At 41.8% G+C, this 26,133-nt stretch overlaps 1 protein-coding gene across 1 annotated transcript in view; it reads left to right on the top strand.

The window, feature by feature from the left end:
- Positions 1-4,656: 4,656 nt before the first annotated feature.
- The window catches only part of UBE2E3 (ubiquitin conjugating enzyme E2 E3), a 42,708-nt gene continuing 21,231 nt past the window's right edge, over positions 4,657-26,133 (top strand). Inside the window, exons 1-3 of the mRNA XM_072121584.1 lie at positions 4,657-4,795; positions 5,955-6,180; positions 10,887-10,937. Of these exons, the coding sequence (XP_071977685.1) occupies positions 5,987-6,180; positions 10,887-10,937 (245 nt within the window). The 5' untranslated portion in view covers positions 4,657-4,795; positions 5,955-5,986. The remainder of the gene's footprint in view (positions 4,796-5,954; positions 6,181-10,886; positions 10,938-26,133) is intronic.

Raw genomic sequence — 26,133 nt, 5'->3', positions numbered from 1 at the left:
GCACAAAACCCCCACCGCTAATAACCGCGGTCGGTGCTTGCACCGATCGCGGCTATTAACCCTCTAAACGCCGCCCGCAAAGTCGCGGGCGGCGTTTAAAAGACGGCGGCGCGCGGGCGCCGCCATCTTTTTTTCGATCGCCACGCCCCCGAACGTCATCGGGGGGCGGCGATCGGTTACCATGGTAGCCTCGGGTCTTCTCTTGACACGAGGCTACATGGTTTATGCAGGTTCGTTACAATGAGCCAGTGGCTCATTGTAATGTAAGACCTGCAAAAACGCCATATATTGCAATACTGTAGTATTGCAGTATATGGTAGGAGCGATCTGATCATCTAGGGTTATTGTACCCTAGATGGTCTAAAAAATAGTGAAAAAAAAAAGAAAAAAAAAGTTTAAAAAATAAAAAAAATTAATAAAATATTAAAAGTTCAAATCACCCCCCTTTCCCTAGAACGGATATAAAACATAACAAACAGTAAAAATCACAGACATATTAGGTATCGCCGCGTCCCAAAATGCCCGATCTATCAAAATATAAAAACGGTTACGGCCGGCGGTGACCTCCGAGGCGGGAAATGGCGCCCAAATGTCCGAAATGCGACTTTTACACCTTTTTACATAACATAAAAAATGAAATAAAAAATGATCAAAATGTCGCACAGACCTCAAAATGGTAGCAATGAAAACGTCGCCTCATTTTGCAAAAAATGACCCCTCACACATTTCCGTGCGCCAAAGTATGAAAAAGTTATTAGCGTCAGAAGATGGCAAAAAATTTTTTTTCTTTTTTGTACACATTCGTTTAATTTTTGAAAATGTATTAAAACACAATAAAACCTATATAAATTTGGTATCACCGCGATCGCACCGAACCAAAGAATAAAGTAGGCGTGTTATTTGGAGCGAAGAGTGAAAGTCGTAAAAACTGAGCCCACAAGAACGTGACGCACGTGCGGTTTTTTTTCAATTTTTCCACATTTGGAATTTTTTTTCAGCTTCGCAGTACACGGCATGTTAAAATAAATAACATTACGGGAAAGTAAAATTTGTTACGCACAAAATAAGCCCTCACACAGGTCTGTACACGGAAAAATGAAAAAGTTATGGATTTTTGAAGTTGGAGAGCGAGAAATGAGCCGGAAAACCCTCCGTCCTTAAGGGGTTAATGTATCAGGGTTAAGATAACTTATCAGCTGCTGTATTTTAATTTTCAGAATGAACCTGATAATAAAGCAACATTGTCACCTTTTGTTAGAAAATATTTTTGCCTGGGGTACCGCACTTAAAGGATCAATGAGGTCAGAGGTCAGGGACATCCTTGAAAACTCCTTGAGTGATAGATAAGCCAGATATGAACAGAGAAGTGAGATAACACTTACACCAGTAGAAGCAGCTGTAGACTGAAGGGCAGGCTGCTGGCTGATCCGATATTTATCCTGCACTGATACATTTCTATTACAACATTCATAGTAATGACATTTCACTAGCGAGATTTTCCTGGGGAATTGTTGATAAAGTTCAGGATCAGTCTTGCTGAAATTTGTCAAATCATATCGTTCTTAGCAACGAACGGCAAACTATCCCATTCAGAAGTTTGTATTCAGTTGCTAAGAAGAAATCAAAGAGCAATTTCCTTGTAACAAGCCTGAGTGAGAATGACTCTATGATTTAAAGGGAACCTTCATCACACATGCAAGAGGGGAATTATCATACGCCGGCGCTCATTTCCAGAAATGTTCTTTGCAACAAAACGGATTGAAGTTATTGAGTATCTACTTGTACAACCAACTTGTAAAGAGTCCTGTGGGTGGTCCCAGTTTCTTAAGGAGTCATATGCAGTTCCGGATTCATCATGAAAAGGCAGCTCCAACAGGATCCAGTGTCCACAATGTGCAGATGCTGCTGCCGGTAACGCATCTCATTTAAGATACAACTGGGTCTGGGTGACTCTGAGGAGACTGAGACCGCCCACAGGACTCTTCACAAGTAGTTCAACTTACTTTATAACACTGTTTACCTGAATGCTGCAGAGATGAGTGACTCATTAGAGTGTGTGACTAATACATCCTGTATGTCATGAACATGTGATAAGCACAAAAACGAAGATAATATAAAATATCTGTAACCAAGCAGTCCCATTTAAAGGAATTTTATCACTTATCTCCTATCCTGTGTATAAGGCATAAGTGTCTGATTGCTTAGCGTCCCCTAGTGCTCCATAAGAAGGAATTTACTGGTGCCCTCCTTCTATGAGATGGCCATCCTTGAAATCCAATAGAAATGGATGGGACACTGGCAAGACATGCACAGCAACAGTCCATAAATGTGAGCTCCAAATCTCTTTATCACTGAAGGTCCAAACTCTTAGAGCTAAGGTGCAGTTCGCATTTATCATCAAAATGAAGTATGATAGATCCAGGCACTGTGACTGTTGAAACCCTCTTATATTGGTTATCCATGGCTTCCTTGCTTCTAAAACCAACTTTAAAATTTATGCTAAAGAGCCAGAAGGCTCTGGGGGGCCCTTTACCAGAGCTCCTCCGTGCTGCAGCTTCACATGCTGTTACAGTGTGTAAGGAGTACTTCCCCTATCACGGTACAAGATTACATCAGGCAGAGGGAGTGGGAAGTGCCTGGGGGGGGAAGGGGGGTAGTGTCACAGCCTGTGTAGCTACAGAACAGAGAGGCTCTGGTAACACCCACAGAGCCCTTCTGGTTCATTGGCATAGTTGTAAAAGGAAGAGCCTGGATCTATAAGTATAGGTGTCCGTGGTTTATCATGATGGATTTTTATAGTAGATTTCCTCTAAGAAGGTAAGCGGAAAGGTCTTCTGTTCATCTTTCATTCTTCATATACTTTAATTGACTTTCTGTTATCTTCCATTAAACATCTGTTACTAATAGTGGAAAAAAGATGCAGGCTGCTGGCCAATTTTTTCCACTTTTAGTAACAGAATGTGTAATGGAACCTTCTGAACGCAAGTGTGAACTTAATCTTATCCATGCGAACACAGTGCTGTGCCTCCAATGACTACTATAGATAATGACCCAGCAAACAGTATGGACCTCCAAAAGCTAATGGCAACAAAGAGAATCAATGGTATCTGTGTTTTTAAGACACAGAAGCCATTGATTGGTGAGACCGGCACAGCAGAAAAACCTTCCACGTCTGGCCTCACTATGTGACAATTGGGCAGTGGTGTGAGATCAATTGCAGGAAAGTTTGTTTTTTTAATTTTATTTTTAAAGGGACTATTGTATAGGGTCTGTATAGCAGGGAGGTAAGGGGAGAGCTGAACTCCGGCACACAAATTCAGCACACAAACAAGCTGAATCGGATTTGTAGATTTGCGTCAGTCCGCCATTTTCACAGCTCCTCATAAACTATAGTCTATGGGTGATCCGTGAAAAACACTTCGGACTTAGACAAGTGCAGCTTTTTAATGGACTGGTGGCACAGTCTGTAAATATAACGGGTGTGGGCACTGACCCATTTAAAGTATTCACTTTAGCGCAGCCGCGTGCTGTTCTAAGAGCGGACGGAAAGTGGTCGATTTTCAATGTCATGTGCTTCCACACCTTGCCGTTATCTAGGATGTGACGAGTCTCCATGATGAAAACCTTATTACATCAGGAGCCGTCATCCTGTAGGGATGCAGGGACTCCTTGCATCATCTATAACTATAATGCTCAGGCCGCGTTCGCTCCATGAAATACGTATTTTATGAACTGAATATTTGTCTGAATAAATCCCTAATGTCCCAGTAATTTGCTGGATACGTTTTTTCTGTCTGACACTAACTAAACAGGTCACATTCTCAAAAAAAACTTCTATAGTGTATACAGCATCAAGCACAGAAAAAAAAACGGATTGTGTTTCAACGCCAAAACCGCAGCAGATACCTCTGCACATCCATCAGCTCCAGTGACCAGGGTCAGCCATGGTGCCAACCTCTGCCAGGTCACAAGTGCAGGTACACAGATTTGTCTGCAGTGTGAACATGTCCATATCAGGGAGAATTCACACGAGGCAGATTGGTCGCAAATATTTTCCCATGTGATAATCACTTCCATCCGTGAGCACAGGGAAGAGGGCGACAGTCGTGGACATTTCTACCATGTGTGAACATAGCCCTAGGGTATTGTACAGCTGATATAGGGGTTATGTTCTTTCCCAGCATATTTTCGGAACAATGTAACAGTTCAGTCAGTCCGGTCATTGTGTCAGGGACCAACTAGACTGCGGCTCATCAATTATTGAGGGGCTTAAAAAACCGCGCAGACTATGGCTGGTGTGTATTAATATATATATATCTATATTCACTCTCTCTCTGTGAGGGGGTTAATGCGCCGATCACACTCAGACAGGGCGCGCGCGCCGTGCACGCGCCGGGACTCGCTGACTTCACCGTCTTGCGGTGTAGAGGGGGGGGGGGGCGGGGTTTTGGTCACCGGGAGAAAAGTAGAAAGGGCGGGGACTCGGAGAGGGGTAAACGAGAGTGGGCGTGGTTTATAGCTCTGGCTCCCTTCATAGCAATCTCCCCTCCCGCCTTTTTTCCCCGCCTACTTTGAGACTCGCCAGCGCCACCAGCAGAGCGTCGAGGCGTACTACAGGCAGCTCCCCATTCCCTCCTCCCCCTCCTCCTCCTTCTTCTTTCTTCCGACTCTCAATGTTCGGCAGCCGGCCGGAGCCTGCTCGTTTTCCCCCCCCGGGCTCGGTGTCTCCAGGATCCCCCCTTCCCCGGCACGGCATCCAGCGGGCGTGAGAGCAGGGAAGGGCAGAGCTGCTGAGGTAAACGAGGAGCGGGGGAGGGATCCGGGGCAGAGCCGGAGCTTTGTTCTTGTTTTTAGCCCCGGAGAAAGCGACGAGGTGGTGGGGGGGCAGGGGGGGCCAGGACGGACTTCACGCATCACTTGGTACATAGACGGAGCAGTGCCCCCCCGCCAGTCATTATGGTTCACCCCAAGCCTGTCCTCACAGCAGCAGCCCCCCCCCTGTCCTCAGCAGCCCCCCACCCTCCTCCTGCACACAGGGGAATCCCTGCTGGTCACACTCAGCCTGTGTCCAGTCTCCTGGAGCCTCCATGTCTCACCCCCCTCCGGCCAGATACATCATTGTGGCCCCCAGCAATGTCAATAACCCTATCCCAATCCTCTGTGTATATATAGAGACCCCCCCCCCCAGATCATGGCACCCCTGCAGGGGTTAAACCCTAATACATTCCAATGAATGCGGCCGAGGAGGAGCGCGCGCTGGTGTGTAAATATTTACAGAGCGTCAGCGACTTGTCTTATTTACACGACATGTCAAAAGTTATTCATCGGGGGGCCGGAGTTCCCCCATACCTTTACATAGCACATGGCGCCGGATTTTCCTAGTTTTCGGTATTATCCGTCTTACGGGGTGCATCCGGAATAGTTTTGGGGGGTAAAATGGTCGGTTTCAGGACCTGTATGAGACGTCACGGTACCCACTCTCTATCTGTTCGTATTTTTTACGTCCTATGTGGATTCTTGTGTCAGATCAAGATTGGACAAGAAATATCTTATTATATTATCACAACGTGACTGCCAAAAATTTATCAATTTATTTACAATTGTGGCAACTTATGTATTTAGCACTACTCTGCAGTCACCATGTAGCGCCAGAATATATCTGATGTTTGTTAGGTACAAGACTTGGTCTATTTTACCCCACGTGAAACTTACCCCTAGGCATTGGTTAACCAGTAACGTGTGATCCAAAAATGTTCATGATTTGTCTGTAAATTATGATTTATTTAAGTTCTATCTGTGGGTATAAATTTAACCTACTACCAAAAATGCTGAATTTTTCTATCCCCTGCATCCGTCACGTTTTGTGGTCATAATGCAAGGTTATATATATTAGTGCTGTACACTGAATATCTACAAATGTTTAATCTAAATTCCTCTCCCATCTATATTCTTAGGTTATCAATAAGGAATAAGGAAACCTACAAAGATGTCCAGTGATCGGCAGAGGTCAGATGATGAAAGTCCTAGTACCAGCAGTGGAAGTTCAGATGCTGATCAAAGGGACCCACCGGCCCCTGAACCCGAGGAGCAAGAGGAGAGGAAACCATCAGCTGTACAACAGAAGAAAAATACCAAATTATCCAGTAAAACCACTGCAAAGCTATCTACTAGTGCGAAAAGGTAATCCTACCAAATCTCAGGGGAGCGCTGGGGGAGGGCCCGACTCCTCAATTACAAAATGGCACCTCTCCATCTGGGACTGCTCTAATGTTATTACGTATTTACCAGTCCTGGCTGCTTGTTAAGGAAATGCATATCTACCGGACTGGGAATAACTGGGACCGCCATTGATTATGGGAACGGTGGTCACACACGTGTTCTCTAATTGCTGAATGATTGGAGATTGAAGTCAGCCAACTTTCTTATGCAATACCTCTAAATATCTACCAAGATAATAAATCATATAGAACTGCCAGGACCTTGCAGCAAATAAGACTAATGATGTATAAACTCAGCATGTTACAAGGCATGAGGGGCAGAGCAGTGTGTACATAGTGTCCTTTCTGCAGGCAGCATGTTATAGAGCAGTGGATTATACATAATATCCTCTCTGTTAAAGAGCAGGAGCTGAGCATACTGCACATAGAATCCTTTCTGCAGGCAGCATGTGACGGAGCAAGAGGAGCAGAGTGCGTTATACAGAGTTTCATTTCTGCAGTTGGCATGTTATAGAGCAGAAAGAGCTGAGAAGAATGCACATAGTGTCCTATCTGTAGGCAGCATTTTATAGAGCAGGAGGAAGTGAATGGATTATACATAGTGTTTACTCTGCAGTTGGCATGTTATAGAGCAGGAGAATTGAGCAGAATGTATATAGTGTCCTATCTGTAGGCAGCATGTTATAGAGCAGTATAAGGTATACAGATTATACGTAGTATCCATTCTGCAGACCGCGTGTTCTGGAACAAGAGTAGCAGTGTGGGTCGTAGATAGTATCTTTTCTGCAGTTGGCATGTTATAGAGCAGCATGAGCTTAGCAGAATGTACATGGTGTCCTGTCTGCAGGCAGCATGTCATAGAGCAGGAGGAGCTGAGGAGATTGATGGTAGAGTTAGTAGCGCTCTTTCACATATTTTATATTTATAAATCTCTGACTCTTCCTTGGGAGTCTGGTGAATGTTCAGAAACTATCAGCCTTTTGTGAAATAGTGTGGTTTCAGAGATAACTATCAATCACTTAGTAGCGTCACACACTGAACCCATAAATCCAGTAAGTAATAATATAAGTAGAGACTTGTATTATTAAGCCTTATCCATCAAGACCATAGATCAATCTGCTCTGATCTCATGTAACACGCTGGCTGTAGATTTGGCAGGATCTCTTCTAAAAGGGGGTTCTCTAGGATTGTTTTCCATTTCATCCACAATTGATGGAAATGGCAGTATCGATGGGGAGGGGAGGAAGACCAGTTTTCCTAATCCTAGACATCCTTCTTACTCCCCCAGTATAATTGTGGTTGTATCACACATGCAGATGAGTAGCTTCCTGTATGATTCACTAACTTTTCCTCATTACTGACAAAACAGGTTTAGCTTTATAGTGTACAGTTGGTGGCGGCTTCTATTTTCTAAAAAATTTCTTCTGATGAATGCTAGAGTGATGTGATACATAATTTTGGTGAATTCCCCCTCCCCCCAATAAGTATTTACAAAGCAATCCATGTGGGTGCATCCAGTGGGAAGCCTTCCTTCCCCTATTGATGAGCCCAGGGATATGGATTGTAATAATAAGCAATATAAGTCACTGTGGGGCTCTTGTTTGCACACAGTCAGTTGCCTTACTGACATGCTATGAGGCAGATGACTTTTGGGAAAGTTAGGGGCTTTTTCCTCTTTTTGTTGTATTGTGGTTGTATCATCCACCGGGTCACATGTGTTCTGCTGTCCTTAAAGTAATGTCACATGGGTAGGAACCCTTTGTGTCTTGGAAGGATATAAAAATGATAAAAATTCCACCAATGATAGTCATTTGCTTAAGGCCTTGACTATAGTTTGTCTTTAAATCCAGGCGTTGCTTTAGAAGGTGGAGGAATTATGAAATATCAGAATTTTCTAGAATTGGCTGATACTTAAGATACTGTTGCAGAGATTTGCTGATGTCTCCTTCATCAGCCTCAGAGCACATGGGGCCGGTGCATGTCGCTGAGCACACGAGTATACTTCCTTGGATCATGTGCCGGCCTCGCACATGTCTGGACTGCATCATTTTCTATGACTATATTTATGTTGGCTTTTGGCTGGTTCGATTGACTGAATAAATACCAAAGTAATTTTTGTTGCTAGGGAAAAAGTTTAAAAAGAAAAATAAATCACCATGTGTGGTCTGAAGCCAGAGTAGGCAATGAAAGCAGTTTCTTATATTTGTTATACATGTCCTTCTTCCTTGTAAAATTAACTTTTAAAAGCTCCCCAGGGGATGTTACGAGAGCCCCTCTGTTATGTAGCTTCATAGGCTGCTACACTGTGCAAGAACACTCAGAGCAACATCCTGTGAATCTACAGCGCTCAGAGGCTCTAATGGGCTCCTGTGGGTGTTACCAGAGCCCCTGCATGCTGTAGATTCACAGGATGTTGCTCTGAGTGTTCTTACACAGTGTAGCAGCCAATGAAGCTACATAAGAGGGTCTCTCTTAACATCCCCCTGGGGAGCCCTTCTATCTCATTAGCATGCTTTTAAAAGTTGCAATTACAAGGAAGGAGGCCATGGATATCATGTATAAGAAGATTACCACAGTCATGGTGCCTATGAGTAAGTGTCCCTGGTTTATAATGATAGATTTCTGCTGAATGTTGCTGTAGAATAACACTGATTCACAATCACTTCTAGGCTCCCTTACATGTCTCTATAGTCGGGCCTCCAGCAATGACGTTGTGCCGGCAGGTGATAAACTACGTTGCTCCCGTATCCATGTCAGTGGTGCGCAATAATAATCCATGTGTGATTCCAATGATATCCAATGCCAGCAGATAATATTTCTCTACATCTGTGTAGTGTGGGTGGTTTTATGTTTTTCTCTCCAACACTTGCCCCTGTTTTTGATTTGATGAAATGGGTCCATGAAGAATATTCTACACCTTCCTTGAGAAGATACAATATCCCCCGTATTGGAGGCTTGAGCTGCATTTTCCAGGAGCCCGGTCAGGAGGATGTCATCTGAGGTTAGGAGCGAGTACTCCATGATGCTTGGAGTGAGATTCATTATGGTCTGCACGTCGCTGCTGTGAATGCAGTAATGATTTGTGGAGTTTAGACGTGTGAACTAGGGACGTGTTTAGAGCTTGGATCCTGAATAATGATGTTCCCGCAGTCACCTCTGCATTGTCAGGGTTTGCATGGACTCATGGGGGTGGGGGGTCTACAGAGCTCTGGATTATGGAGGTGCAGATTTGTTGGTCCTAGTAAATCTTTTATGGTCCCCCTGTCCAGTGTGAGGATTCTGCCCCCTTAAATAAAGATTAATCTTCTGATTGATTTGATTCAAGGAGAATTAGAAAACTTTCTAAGGCTAGCGGCACACGTGGCGTTTTGAACCCAATTTTGGTCTGTTTGTAAGCAGTCCGTTAAACGCATGCGTTAAAAAACAAATGCGGTTTTTGAAAAAGCATCAATTTTTGACCGGTTTTACCAATTATCTTAATTAAAACGGGTCGAAAATGAATGCGGTTTTTAACGGACTGCTTAAAAACTGCCCAAAAACGGGTTCAAAGCACCACGTGTGCCGTTGGCCTAATTTTGTCTAAAAACAGCACCACACATGCCCACAGGTTGTGCCTGGTATTACAGTTCTGCCTTGTTTGCTTCATTAGAACTGTGCTGCAATACCAGACACAACCTGGAGACAGAAGTGGTGCTATTTTTTTCTGGAAAGGATCAGTTTTGTTTTTTCTTATCCTGTAACTGTATGTCCGGATAGGGTGGCTACATGCAATAGCATGGGCACAAGATCCACTGTAGCTGCAAAGTGGATGTCATTTTACCAAATCTCCCCTATAAGCTGCTGATCTTTTCAACTAGATTGAAAATTGACCCGGGGAACGGACATGAAATCCACCATTTACGTTACAGCTCAAATTTGAAGAGTAGAGTGAATTCTGCTGAAAATGTGTGTCCAATTAATTTCCCTTGAATTTATGTGCCTTGTTGACATTTATTTGTACTTCTGCTCTCCGGAACATAATATTATCTCCAGGGTAGCAGAGTTTATGTTTATGATCTCCCTATAGTAAACTATACCGAATATGTGTATAGCAAAAGCTGCCACTAAGTTTCTATGTCAGAGGCTCTATAAATAGTTCAGGAACTTTTCGGCAGACCTGTACCTGCTGCTCTGAGCTGTCGGAGCTGGAAGTTTTCTTGTTTTTTCATGTTTATGTCTGAATGCTGTGTAAAATGACTGCTCGCTGCAGCCTGCGTTACAGTGTTAATAGTGGCTCGGTCAGACCTGGGGTTTAAAGTCATTGTCAAAACGCTGGAGTTCGCCCCCCTCCCTCTCTGCCTCATTTGCATATTAGCTAGAAAAGGAATTCTCCCCAGTTAAAAGTGCTTGGCACAGAAACCTTTTCACTTTTCTGAGGACACAGAGGGGTCTTCTTTCCTCCTCCAGGGTCTGCATGCTATATTTCTGCTCAGATGCCCCTGGAATTGAGCTGCTAAGTTCCTGCGTTGTAGGATTTGGGTTATGCCTCTGAGAACAAAGAGGAAGCAGCCATGTTAGCGTTACTGAAGGCAAAGCCAATGTTGCATTTAACAACATGATGGTAGAGGGCAGTGTAATTCCCGGATTCATTCTGCACGGTGTCTGAAACGCTTCTCATTTCACTTCCAGGATTCAGAAGGAGTTAGCCGAAATAACCCTCGATCCTCCACCAAACTGCAGGTATGTAACCATTCACGTTCTGTAATTGCTTTGTTTCCACAAGAAATTAGCAATCTAATGGGCTCTTAGCTGAGCAGTAAAAGGAGATGTTTGGGCTCTAAAAACCGCTTTGATGTGCAGGGGAATCATTTAAGAAGAAAAAGGTACAGCAATGAATCACACAGTGCACGCTTTATCTTCCAACTCCCTAAAGTTGTCTCTTATTTTGTGAATTTGGAGGGAATTAGAGCATTTTAATTTGGTCATTTTCGGCAGAACGCTTGCACTTGTTTACCTTTTTTTGCAGTCACTTTGCAAGGTCATGTTCCGTCCCACCTGCAAAGAGAATTTCAGTACTTTAAAAAGTTCTGAAATCCTTGTAATGTAATGTATTTGTCTTCCATGGCTGCACTGTGATTATGTGAATGTATAGTTTTATTATGCGTAGCTTTGGTTTGCTGTGGTTACGTCATGTTTACAGAAGTAACGTAATAAAATGGTTACAATGTAATAGGAACATGTAAATATTGTGATGCCGGGTTTCTTTGTGGATATGATGTGTAAGACAATAGGAGCTGGGTCGTTCACCTGCCCATTCAATACAAAAAGTATTATTATATCTCACTGAAATTTTATATCAAATTCGTTTTTCAAAATAACTTCTTAAATAAATTAATTGGGGGGGGGGAGGAAGATTTTCCAGTAGGGAACATTTTATTTCAAAGAGCTCAGGATGAATTTGTATTATATATTTTATTTTTTTATAATTGCAGCATAAAAGCTGATGATTTTTTCATTAAATCCATTACAAAGTAAAAAGGATGGAAGTGGGTTAAAAATGAGAACAGATGAAGCAGTCCTTGCAGATTTCCTTCCCTACCATAGACTCTTGTTCAGAGTTTGCTGGGGTCTCTGCTAGTCCTTACAACCCCCCCTTCCTTTTCCACACACTACCCACTTATACAAGCACTGACAGTGGCATATCACTACTCTGGCCAGTAATCAAGTGACCTGTGTGTTGAGTGTTCACTAAAATGAGATAATGGAGAGATCCAGGACTCGAATGAGAGATCTATGGGATTTTTAGGAGTATAACTCCACTCTGAGCCCTTTGTTAAAAAAAAAAAAGAGAACCCAGTGGACAACCCCTTTTAGTACGAGTTACAGATTATTACACGCATAGGTGACGTGACTTCTTGGTTTTGATGTTTTTATTTTTTAATGGTACTGCCTTGGACTGAAAATTTATTTGGATCCCTGAATTAATAAAAGAAAATCTCCTAAAACATAGAAGGGGAAATACACTATGCAGCAAGACAAAGTTCTATAGGTGAAAAGTGAGTCGTGAAGCATTTCAGAAATGAATAAAGCAGGTGATATTAGTAATGTACTTGTTAAACAGCCACACTGGCCTTTTTTTTTTTTTTTTTTCCTGCTCTTCCTCCTGTAGTGAGCAGTGGATCTGAAGGTCTTCTGAGGTTGGTCCACCTCAGATAGAAAATCAGGTTAATGATTAACTCTTTCCATACCCAGAAAATATTTCTCTTGATAATTCAGCTCTCTGAGGAGATTACAATATCCAAGGCTTAAAGGTGTTGTCCGGGGGTGCCCGTCGCTTCCGTTTGTCTACAGAGGGCAGCACTCCTGACTAATGCCATGTGCCTGCTGCACACTGAAATGAATGCTATAGCAGCTGTGTGGAAGTGGTCGGGGGCAGCAGTAAGGGTGCTACTGCACAAGAATGTGAGGAGGAGGTAAGTATAAAGTGTTTGTTTTTATAGCCGCCCCCAAACCCTTTAAGTCATTGGTTTCTTTAACTCTCAGCTGTCAGTGGATGCCGGACAGAAAGCTTTGCACAAACTGCTTAACGGAAGAAAGGCCGAGGTAAAAGGACACATAGACACATTTAATAAAGTATATTACATAGTTTAATATTATCATCTGCTCTATTCATTTATAACATTTTGTTTAAATAAAAAGCTTTAAATACTCCAGAACCCAAATTATATTGTAGTTATTTACGGGTTTCCGAACTGTAACTTTCCAGCTGCAGCTGTAACTACAACTCCCAGCATGCCCTGCCAGTTACTGGCACGTTGATAGTAGTTTTTCCTGTGGAATGGCCACAGGTTATTTGGTAAGATCTCTTTTCTGAGGAGTTTGTCTTTTCACTTTCTTGCATTTAGCTTTATTGCAATCCAGCTGGATGTGACTTGTTTTATTTGTATGTCTTTATTGTTAATTGAATTCTTACTAGCGGTTGTTAAACTTTAAAAGGACGTCTCGGACTGTGTATACTATATGGCGTCTTCTAGTGTGTGCATGTGTTGTGCTGCTGATTTTATTATATAGCACTGTAATGCTTAAGGGAGTGATTGATGGAAGGTAAAGCAGGGGGGAGAGTTGGCGTATATAAAAAAAAAATGTTTTTTTTTTGTCTATCTACATTACATGCTTTGTGTTTGCTGTTTGTTTTATTATTATTATTCCAAAAAGTTAAATTCTTCCCTTTTTTTTTTTTTTTTTTTTTTTTCTTCTATTTTTGTTTTAATGCAACATGGATTTATATCGTTGAGCGCTGAACTTGTGCTCTTTATTACTGTGTGGCCGTATGTTTTACCATAATGGCTGCACGCTGTATTAAAGGCATTATATCCCATGAATCATGCTCTTGGCTGGATGCAATATTTTGTGAATTGATTTTGTCAGCGGCTTTACAGGCACATTTAGCTCTTTTCGGAAGCTCGTGCTGTAGTCTCACCGTCCTGCTGCTTGTATGTTGTCATCGTGTGTTTGCACTCAATAGGTGTGTGATATGAGGTTTTAGCCTTAGAAAGTGTATAATACGTGTAAGCTTATCAAAACGTGTGACTCACAAAATCCATCCTTATGGTTCATTCCCGCAACCGTTAGGGCAACGTATAACCGGCTACAAATATACATCCAAAATAGACGAAAAGACGGCTCAGCCAAGCTCCAGGCAATGCATTTGAAATCCTTTATTCGTGCAACATTAATGCATTATTTTGGATACTCTACCCCAGCAGAGGGGAGGCCCGTGCCTCGATCGGCATGCCATAACGGGAGGTGAGCTGGTCTTTGTATATACCTCTTACAAATATACATCCCCTTTTCTCCCCCATTGGCCTCTATGGTGCCTAGGTTTGGTATGGTGAGAACTCGTTGTTCTGAACCATGGCCACAAAAAGGATACAGAAAGCTCTATCTCCGGCCATACAGCATTTTTCTATGGAGAGGGGAGTGGTCATCCCTCCTCCTCTCTAACGCGTATGCCCACCCCATACGTGGTTGTGAAGGATGTTTGTACTACCATTTCTTAATGGTAAATAACCAGTTTTGGTGTTTAAGTTCTAGTATACATATCTTCTAAGGGAACCTGTCACAAGGTATTACACCAGTAAACGTCTGGTCCCCTCAGGTAGAGGTGTGACATGTCCTTTCTAGAATTCCCTCTTTTCTGTGAAATCTCACCTTTCCCTATTAAAAAATGAGAAAATTGGTTGACGAATAATAATCTTTACCCAAGTCAAATTTAGTGGTCTCTACAGAAGCCCCTATCTTATATAATACCTTAAACAAGCTTTTTGTGTCATATTAAAGATAAGACTTTCATCTTTCAGATCCCATCAGGCTTGTGGTTCTGTGAGCTACACGACTGGACATACAAGCAGTTAAAAATTGGTGGGAATTGGATCTATATCTGTAGCTTAAATTTCCAACTTAGCGTTTAGCTGTCTATCTTCAGTTCCTTAGGCCACAAAGACATGAGCCTGATGTGATTGGAAAGATCCTTCTCTTTTTAACATGACACAAAATGTATGTTTCTGTACTGTCGAGCGGAAGGTTGGGGCTTCTGAAGTGACACTACCCCTGCTACTAACAACTTGAATCTTCCTTTGTGAAAATAAGGTCAGAAAAGTCATATTTGCCTGACTTTGGGGGAGTTTTTTTTTTATATAGGTAAACCTGAAAGAATGAAACTAAAAGATTAGTAGTTCGGTAGTAGTTTAGTGGGGTAAAAACTAGTGACAGGTTCTCATTAAGAATTTTGGATTTAGAAGTGTTTTTTAAAACCAGTCTCTTATACAGGGCATATACACAGAATGAAGGAAGGGTCTCTACTTCGGACCTTCTATCCATGAACTACAACCAAGAAACCCCTAGTAGCTCTGCTTCTGTGCAGGCAGGGATGTCGCCACCTAAATGTTGCTGCAGAATTCGTTAGGTTTTTTTTTTTCCCATTTATAATTTTTTTTTATCTTAAGTGTTGTGCAAACATGGAGGGTGTAGTATGACGGGTGGGGTTGGCACCTGCCTACGTGTCTTGGGGCTTGCCAGGCTGTGTGAAAAGAACTTTGTAACCAAAAAAATGTTTTATTGTCACATCTGGGCAGGTTAACTAGACTAGTCTAACTTTATTACATAACTGTACACCAGCCATTGGGTGGTGATCAGGTCTGTCATTGAAGTCAATGGGGGAGATTTATCAGAAGTGTCTGAGAGCAGAACTATTCTAGTTACCCATGGCAGCCAATCAGAGCTCAGGATTCATTTTCCCACAGCTATTTATAAAATTAAAGCAGGTTTCCATATGCAACCGTTTTACATCAGACACTTCTGATAAATTGGTGTGTGAAAAGGATAGGATGCATTTAGATTATATCATATTGTGTTCGGTCTCAAGGTTGTAGGCCAAAGCTGGAAAAATCAATGTAAAAATCTGACCTAATTCAGATGACGCTAAGGGGACATGTACCTTTGTGCTGCTAGCATTTTTTTTTTTCTGCTGGTCAGATGTGTTTTAGGAGTTTTTCTTTTTTCAATTTATCCGAGTTTAGGTCTTTAGTGAATTTGCAACATTTTGAACAAAAAAAGTCGTTCTCCACTCTGTTTTTCCGACACTTGCCAAGAGGAGGTATGGATTTGCAACAAATTTACAACTTCCACATTGGGTGATGACTCAAAGAACCCTGCAGAAAACTCACCCATAGGTGCTGTCTTGAGCGCCATAATAGAAAAAGCCAAAACAATGGTACATGTGCCCCTGAGACAACAAATTTGGATGGTTGGATAGCACTAAGGATGAAGTCTGATTGAAATCGGATGTTCTTTTGCTGACCAAAAATGAACGATTTCAATCACTTGATTTGTTAGCAACTGCAAGCATTCACTTGTCAATTTTTTTTTAATGCCTTTGTTTAATTTTTTCTGGTGTATGACATGTTTTGGAACACTTTAGGGGACAATTTAAGGTTTCTGTTGTATTTTCATAATAAAGCTGGTTCAAAATGGGGTGGGGGAATAATACAACTAGGCTCAGGTTTTAATTCTGGAATAGATTCAGCAGCTTTGTGATTGCAGTGTTTATTTCCGCGGTTTCTCATTAACCGCTTCTGATAAGATGACTTTTTTTTTCCTCCCTCTCCATCTGGCAGAAGTTATGATTGTTGTAGTGTAGTCTGTTTTACCCTCAGACAGCTATAACAATACACATGCTTCTTTTAATAAATTTAGACTATCAGTAAAAAGGTTTTTTTAAACAGAGCAAACCTTTGCAATTGTTTATTTCTGTAAAAGGACATCTGCCATCAGGATGGAGGACACTGACATACTGCTATGTGCCCCCTCTGGCAGATTCAGCTTTTTTACTTTTTATGCCCTTGTTTTTACAAAAAACGTTTTAAAAATTATGCAAATGAGAAGCACCGAAGTGATCTAAAATTTCCCTGTAGACGGCTGCTCTGGATTTGGTGTTGATAAAACCCAGTGGCCCTACTCCAGCAGGTGACATGGCTCCCCAAACCATCACTGATTGTGGAAACGTCACACTAGACCTCAGGCAACTTGGATTTGGCCTCTCCACTCTTCCTCCAGACCTTAGGACATTGATTTCTAAACTAAATCTGAAAACAATGCTTCGTGACACTGTACAGTCCAGTTTTTTTTTTTCTCCTTGGCCCAGCAGGTAAGACGCTTCTGGCATCTATTGGTCTGGAAGGACTTGACACTTGGTTTGTGACACTTGTAGCCATGTCCTGGGTACGTCTGTGTTTGGTGGCTCTTGAACCTCTGAACACAGCAGTGTCCTGCACCTTGTGAATCTCCCCCAAATTTTTTAATGGTCCTTTCTTAACAATCCTATCAAGGCTGCAGTTATCCTGATTTCTTGTCCACCTTTATCTACCACACTTTTTCCTTCCACTCAACTTTAGATTTAATATAATTTTTTATACTGCGCTCCTGAACAGCATCTTCTTTGGCAATGACCTTTTGTGGCTTGTCCTCCTTGTGGAGTGTGTCAATGACTGCCTTTTGGACATCTGTCAAGTCAGCAGTTTTTTCCCCCATGATTTTGTCACCTACTGAACCAGACTAGGGGACCTTTTAGGAAGCCTTTGCAGGTGTTTTGGGTAAATCTAATTTTCTAAGATAATGACTTATGGGTTTTCCTTGGCTGTAAGCCATAATCATTAACATAAACACTTGAAAACGTTCACTCTGTTGTGATATGAGTTTCACTTTTATAATTGAATTACTGAAAAACAAAGACTTTTTGAGGAGCACTTGTAGATGCGCTACAAAGAGTGCAAGTCCTTATACCTTGAGAAGAGAGAAAATGTTGTAGAATATTATGGTCTTTTGGTATTGTCCTCATGATTGGTCACATGTTTATGCCGCATATATTGCACCCAGTTGCCATGACCAGGGCTTTGTTTACTTTGTTTCACTATTGTTTTTTTTCTTTTAAAACAAATGATATCTGATTTCATCAACGAAAGAAGAGTTGTAAGGACTCGTACCGTGTGGCGTGGACCCTGCCCCACCCCTTTATGGAGATCTTCTTTTCCCTTGGCAACAACCTTTTTAATGGAGAAAACCTGCAGAGCCCTGTTTTCTTAATTTTTAAGGATATTTTCTGCAATTTTGTAAATGCCCTTATAAGCTATTTTTCTAGTGTAACCTGTCGCTTCCAATCTGACATGATCTATACTTGCTTTACGGGATATCTTCTTCACAACATATTGGGGACACCGTGTAAAGCATGGAAGCAGGATATAACAAAAACCTGAACCACTGAGGAGACTGGATGTCTGTTTCCAATTACCTCCAAATTCTTGTACAGCGTTGACTACAATGAAGCAAAACTTCTAGCACCCTGCATGCCCCTACCTGGACCTGGAACCATATTGTACATAAGTATCTTTTTCCAAATCCCATCATGGCGGGATTTTAATATTTGATTTTTTACTTTTTATATTATGGGAGAGACCTTTCTATTTATAATGGTAAGCTGTAGGAAGATGGCGCTACCTCTGGATCTAGGCTGTATGTAAATGCCACATCAGCGGGACAGTTTTTCTGTAGCATATATTTTATTTCCAGGAGTTTAACCACCGGAACTTTATGCATTTATCTCGATAGACGGATGGATGAGGAGATGCGCCTTTGTGTGACACTTTTGGTAGTTTTTATGATCCTGTTTCTAAACTGCTCTTATAAATCAATTAATTCCTCTTATTACATGATTGATCATAGAGCGGCAGGCACTTGGTTATACACAATGCAGGATGTTAAGAGACTAGATTTTGTACTGAAAAGCCCTGAATTCCCAGATGCTGGCGTCTCTTCCCACCACCATTGTGCTGCAGCAGGTTTAGATGATTGTTCACAAGCGCTCGCTGCTCCGCTGGTGTGTTTGAGTTTTTATAAAACAAGTCATTAAGCGTCAAACACTTTTAATGGGGATAGTGGTTATTATCATAAAGCCATCATTTCTCATTCTCTGCAGACTCTGCCCGACTCTGTGTGAGATTGTGGAAAGCTATAACTATAGGGCAGTGATGGCGAACCTTTTAGCAGCCGAATGCCCAAACTGCAACACAAAGCACCCCTTATTTATTGCGAGGTGCCAACCAAAAATTAGAGCAGTAACGTATTGCTCCCTGTTCCTCAACAACGTTCAATTATATTGGCCTCCTCAGGACAAGATGGAAAATTTGCTACGTTTTAGCTTCTTTCCAGTGTCCCTCTGTACACAGAGCATTGTTGGGCCAGCAGGAGGTCCTCCAAAGATAATTCAGCCCTGTCTACTCATTCTCCCTCTTCCTACAGTCCCAAGTAGCCAAGTAAGTATCACTTTAATATATGACTGAAAAGCAGCATCTTTGAAGTTGCTTGGAACTGCAGGAAGATTCTTTGAGTCCTGTCTGATGTGTTGGGGCGATGGCCCGGGTGCCCACAAAAAGGGCTCTGAGTGCCACCTCTGGCACCCGCACTATAGGTTCGCCACCACTGCTATAGGGGAACTCATTCACTTAAGTACAGACTCCTTAGCCACTCACATATGGATACATATTTGTATATGTATGCAGGTAAAAAGGATTATGTTTCATAGGGATTTTATAGGAATTTTATAGGGGTGTACCTGTGTAAAAAGAAAAAAAAAATAACCATATTTGCTCTGCAGAGGTATATGTGTTGTGCTGGTGCTTCGAGGGGTCAGTCGGATCCCTCGAACTGAGACCCCTACTGATCAGCAAGTTAGGCCCTATAACGTGGATAGGGCCTAACCTGCCTTGATTGGAAAACTTCTTGGGTAGGGGGTTCCACGGGACTCTCTTCAACTAATTAGTTGTCTCCTCAGACCACAGGACATCACTTTCTCTTAGTCCCAGGAGACTACAGATTTGCCTTATGGTTGGGAGCTAGAGCCGGAGCAAAGGTTTTCCCAGAATTTCTGGAAAACCCCTTTTTAATGTTGCATTTTTTTTTTTTGTTTTCTTTCCAGTCCCCTCTACAACTAGTAGAATTCATCAGTACCATCAAACTTGGCAAATATGTACTGCAGAGTTTTTGATGCACAGCAGTAACTTGTCTTAAAGTATTAGATACCATGGTGAGAGCCATTGTTAGGGCCCTGCTGCTGTAGCATCCCATCAGCACGCCCTCCATGAACGCCCTGGGATGGTAAAGCATTGTGTATTAGACTTTTTGGCTGGAAGTTTAACGTGAGGAAGCTCCATCTGTACAATGTTCCTACAGCTCATAGACACGTTCTAGAATTTCCAGTTGGCTTTTAGACTTTGGCCCTGACTCCTAACATTCAGAGACATTTGTCTAGAATTGCTTATTGGGTAAAGTGAAATTTCTGCTGCCAATAGAGAGAATGGACAATAGACTTTCTGCGTAGCCAGTAGTTAATGAACTAATGACAGGCCGGCGATAACGGAGCACATTTGACTGTTAACCTCAGTGATCGCTCTCACCGAGTCCTTTCATCCTTTGTCATTGTCACTGATGATGGATATTACTGAGCCGTCTTCTCACTAACAATGACTGACTGTTGGTTAACTTGAAATAAATGACTAAATTGACATAAAATGTCCATTAATCTCAATTGTACGGCCGATTATATTTCGCTTATTATAGGTTTTCTATTTTGATAATTTCGATTACTATTTGTGAAATATTATTTATTTAAAAGCGTTATACTAGGGATACGTTTGCACAGATTTTACATTTTTGCAGCTTTTTGACAGGTATTATGTTGATGTGTGTAGAAATATTAGCAGCATTAGAAATATTTATTATTATTATTATTATTGCTTTAAATTTGAAGGTTAGAAATCCATCTTTGTAGATGGTACTTTTTTAACAATTTTAATGGCTTAGCCACCGGAATCAAATTGGTGGGGGACCTGTAGGCTCCTCATTCCTTTATTTACATATTGGTGGTGACAGAGTATTGCTGTTGGCTAAATAGAATACTGGAGTGAAGGGGGGGATGGACGTGGCTGTGTGCCAGTTTTGAGTTTATTACCTTATATCCTGTTGATGGGTAGTAATCTAATCCATGGGCATCCGACTACTGGTACTCGCCAATCACAGAAGCCCAACAATCACGGGAATAATATTTAATATCTATGGGGTTTTAGAGGGAATAGAGCACTGTGCTACATGTTTTCTAATACTTGCATATTATGAATGGAGGCGTGCTTTAGCTGCTGCTTTATTCGGTAAGTGAGATCAAAACCCCCATCTTCCATGATACGTTGGGGTCCTAGCAGTCACAGAACAGTGTTTTATAGTTGGGGTTCCAGCAGTCGCCCCACCATTGATCGTATTGGGAACCATGTGGCTAGAGCAGTGATGGCTAACCTATGGTGCCAGAGGTGGCACTTAGAGCCCTTTCTGTGGGCACTCAGGTCATCACCAGAGATGACTCCCGGTATCTGCCTGCAGTCCCAGACAGCCCAGGACTTGCTGTGCACAGAGCTATTTTAAAGTGACAGCTGTCCTCAGGGTGCTGGTATCAATGAAAACTGTGACAGAGAAAGGAGTATAAATCACAAATTACATTTCTGTGTTGGCACTTTGTGATAAATTATCGGGTCTTTGTTGTAGTTTGGGCACTCGGCCTCTAAAAGGTTCGCCATCACTGGGCTAGAGGATAACAATCGAACCTGATACAACCTTCTGGACCGTGTGCTGTCCATGCTTTGTAGACTGATTGCTGCCCCCAGGGACGTGCCTCGTACTATTTTGAATTGAGTTGGATCATGGACCTTCTTACTTTTTTCTCGTTTTGTAAACCTTACCTGGTTTCAGCTTTAAAACTGCTTCAAAAACCAGAGGCTGCTAGTCTGGCTGTGGCCACCCAAACCACCCTATGGAGATAATAAAAAGAAGTCCTCCTGTCTATGACCATCTTTATGATGTGATTTATATATACGGTATATCTCATGTTATCTATGTAGACTCCTAGTATAAAAGATGTCCACCCTCCGCTGTCCCTTACCCAGGAGTCTACCTTTCCCAGACCTTGTACCAGTAGCTGTATATTGGCAGCACATGATGCATGAATGAGTGAGAAGGGCTTAATGGCTGATATGTAAGTGTTACATGGAAAACACATTGTTGTCATTGAGTGGAGCTCCTCACAGACTGAATCCCATTAGGAATTGCATCATTTGCTCGCATGTAAACAATGCTAATACCATTTATAGTCTGGACATCTCTGGGAACACATTTTCTGTGTTGAGCTTCCTGCTCTAGTTTATAGATCTTCTGTGCATACGGTTCTGGTTTTAATTTTTTTTTTTTCCTGTAATGTGAAGAAAGACGACATCTGGAAAAAATGTGACTTTTTGCTCTGACAAAATCAAAAGATAGGACTTGTAAAGGAAAAGCAGATTGCTATTGACCTGCGGCCATTTTTTTTTTCACTGCAGTTTAGTCTAACTTCACTTTCGTGTTTTAGATTTTGTTTAGTAAAATATGGATGCTCCATCAATAGCCGAGAAGGACCCCATTGTTGTCTATTAACATACACAAAGGCGACCTGTTCTGCTCTCAAAATGGAGCAAAACAATGGGAGCCCACCGCAAAAATGTGAACTTTTCTTTTTGAGTGGGCTGCTTTGACCACTCCAAAAAAGAGGATACAGCAAAGGCTAGTTAATGGAAATGGACAGGTTCTACATATCCAATTTAAAGGGAGCTTGTCATTCAAATGAACCCACACAGAATAAATACTTCATAAAAAACTATTTCTAAAAATATTGCCCATGTCCCCAAATGGTTCCTTTCTATGTCTGCAAAGTAAAAAATTCCTTTTGTAAACTTATATGCAGCCATTGCTGACGTGAATCCAATCCTACTAAGAGAGTCCTGCATATTCATCATCCCTTTATCTATGTTCGTAATTGATAGGTCTCACTGCTCGGGCATGCTACTGATATGGTACTATTACTTAGGGACCATCTGCCAATATTCACCTACAGAAATATACAGCTCTGTTTTCTTTTTGAGTAACAGAGTTTCTGTCGTGTATCTTTCTCCCGAGTAGTCCAAACCAGAAACGTTCTGTTTATCTGATACCTAGCAACCTAATATCACGATCTTTATTAGTAGAGTCTGACGTCACATCCGGCATGAACGTCACATCCGGCATGAACGTCACATCCGGCATGAACGTCACATCCGTCTCTCGCGCCGAGCATACTGATTGATACCCCCCATCGTACCTATCAACAGGTGTATTTAAGGGAGCATGGCACACTTACCCCTGAGGAAGTCTCCATTTGGAGACGGAACGCGTGGGGAGTTCTCCACGTCCTCCACTATTACCAAACCGCCCTGACGATTTATTGTACCGACGCCGACCTGTGTAACTCTGCCTTTTGACCACCTTTTGTAATGTATATTTATCTATCCACTTCATAGTCTTGCCTTCATTGTCTTGGCAGATTATTCGTCATCCCTTTGGGGTGCTAGATTGGGCTTTATTTCTGTACTGTACTTACATATTACTAAGGGCTAGGTTATATTTCATGGAGGAGGTGTTTGTTTGGTGAACCATACCTGGTTGCGTCAAACACTTGATTAATACATGTTTTTTAATTGTTTTTAACTTCATGTCTTGATTTAGTTTCTTTAATAGTGTTCAAATAAAGATTTTATTGCATTTTATATATTTGTCTTTTGGCACACTCCTTCTTCTTTTCAAATATTCCATTGCTTGTTTTGTGTGCTGACTTATACCTTGCCTTTATGGTTGTGCATGGTTCACCCTTTGTATAGTATTACAGCTCTGTTTTCTTATTATCAGTGGTAGGAAATGCTACACAATGCCTGGCTGGAACATTGAATGAGACAGACAGTGGTTGTGTGCGACCACGATTCTTGTTCCTGACCCCTTCCCGTAAGAGCAGTGAGGAGGTGGGGTAGCTTGACTACTAGAACTCCCACCTCCATGACTGGAACAGAGGACATGCAACAAATATTTTTATTGCTGTTGTTGCAAGTCAAATACATTTCTTAGGATTTTTTTAGGGTCTTGGTTATAGCCATATATTTTATTGCAATAAAAGCACACTTTTAATATGATTTAACTCCAATTTTGGCCCCGTCGTCTGCTGTTTATTTTGTAAAGATTACACAAGTTTATCAGATAACGTTGAGTAAGGCTACAAGATTTGGCAGTAATGCTTTGTGGGACAGTACTACTATGGCTAGTATGATGTGTAATTGTGCATATACTTATTAAATTATACAAAAGTCTCTGATGTAATGGCATAATATGTATTGATATTGACCGCTATCCTGTGATTTCCGTCTGGAACACAACATCCCTACATGACTTTGTGTGCGCCCATCGGTTTTATATAGCATTGGCCTTTGGGGGGGAGGGGGACTTTTTTTGTTAATTACGTTTTCGGCTTATTTATTTCTGTTGAACTTAGAATTTAAAAATCGTATAAATTTCAAGACCGCACAAAAAAATCCTTCTGCTTAACACAAGACCTTTTTTTATCCGACATCTGAGAAATATGATTTCATATAGCAGCGGCACCAGCAGACGCCGGCTCCTCCATTTTTCATAGTAAACCTCTTCTGGTCAGGGCCACATTTGTTATTTCCTGCTTCCTTCCTTCCTTCCTTCCCTCAGGCAGATACTGAACAATCAATATCATTGTTCATTTCCCCATTTTGCTGTTAGATATTATACATATATAAAATGGCTCTAAAATATCATCGGTTTTGCTTTGTTTTTCAATATGTAAAACATTTTTCTGAGGGTTTAAATCCATACCACAGCTCCCTCATACCCAGAATGGTAAGGGTCTCATAATTATATAGGGATTTTATACCTGACGAATTGGTCCTCGCTGTGTGAATAAAGTTTTCTTGGGAAGTAACCACTTCCTTTATATACCAAGTCTTATTGGGGATATTTAATTATTATTGGGAGATATTTGATTGCCAGTGGATAGACCAGTACAGAGTTAGAATAAATGGTCATATTCATGCTATTCATATTATAGCTATTAGTTGGTCTGGTTTGCCTTAAATTTCCAGTGCCCGGCCTAGGCAGTGCCAAGTTTCAAACTCTACCTAAAAATTGCCTAAAGCCCTCAAATTCCGCATACAGCATTTCAGGTATAAATTACTTCAGAATTCAGGTGGAGACAGATTGATAAATCTCTCCCAATTTCTAAGGCCTCATGTATAAGAATGGATGCTTGCCCAGGCCTTATCGCGAGCATCCAACGGGGCATGGTCATGGTGCGGTGTGACCGGGTACCATAGATGTGTATGGGGACAGCGTTCCGGCCACAAATTGTATGGCCGAATCGCGGCCCCCACTAGATTCGTGTGCATGAGGCCAGAGATTGTAAAATTATGGACAAGGTATAATATAGCGCCTGGTGTTGAAAAAATGGTAGCTAACCAACTCTATTTCAGAAGTTTATTCATGCGTTTCTAGGAGCAGTAAGAACAATGTAGGATTCTAAAGAAACATTCTAAATTATGGAGATTAATAGAATTTAAAATGATTGTGAGCAGAGTCTATGTCTCTCCCTTGTGGAGGGGCAGTCTATGGAAGTGCTGGAGGTTAATCCTCACTGACTCTGGATCCAGATGTGGACAGACTGCTTGTAACCGCGACTGTTTCTATGTAAAATATCCATCCAATATATGACCGTACAGGCAGCAGCTGATTCCTGGAGTCCCGGATGAGAATACACAGTACACTTGACTACACATAAGGCATGGAGGCGCTGTAGTCTGCCTCTTGTATCTTTGTCCTGTCAGATTGAAGTCTATGTACATACATGTCTGACTCTGGGATGTCAGATAATTGTGCAGCCACCAGGGATCCCTGTGTTATATCATTGCTGTATACATACTAGGTAATGAGATATCTTCTGTCTGGGGTGAGTGGCAGGCTTGTCTCCAGAGTCTTTAGCTTTTCCGTACAGTAAAATGGTGTGATCTGGTCCCCTTGCTCTACACACATGTGCTGATAACCCTGCGTTGTGCTCTCCTTGTCTGACTGCTAGTGGAAAAGCGGAGAAATAGACACCCGCCATCTCCGTAATGTGTTTTGATAAGTAACTTGTCAATATAATTTGACAGCTTTTAATCTTTTGCCTTTTGTATGTTAAAGGCTAAAGCTTTATTACATTGTGAATCAGATATTATATACGCCAGGTTCTCTTTAAATTAACATCACTCCATTATCGGCCTCAGACTTGGCTGCCAAAATAGCTGTGTATAGCGTCTAGCGGTGCGACATGGAAGACCTGTCTCCCCCCCGCACCCCCTGGCACTTTACCAGCTCTTTAATTGAAGTAGTGTTTTCTGCATGTCACTCACACCGAAGGAAGGGAAGAGTTTACAGAAGGGACTAA

This window comes from Engystomops pustulosus, chromosome 8, assembly GCF_040894005.1.
Source record: "Engystomops pustulosus chromosome 8, aEngPut4.maternal, whole genome shotgun sequence".
Classification (NCBI taxonomy): Eukaryota; Metazoa; Chordata; class Amphibia; order Anura; family Leptodactylidae; genus Engystomops; species Engystomops pustulosus.
Note: the sequence above shows the minus strand (reverse complement) of the source record. Positions and strands in the feature narration are given on the sequence as shown.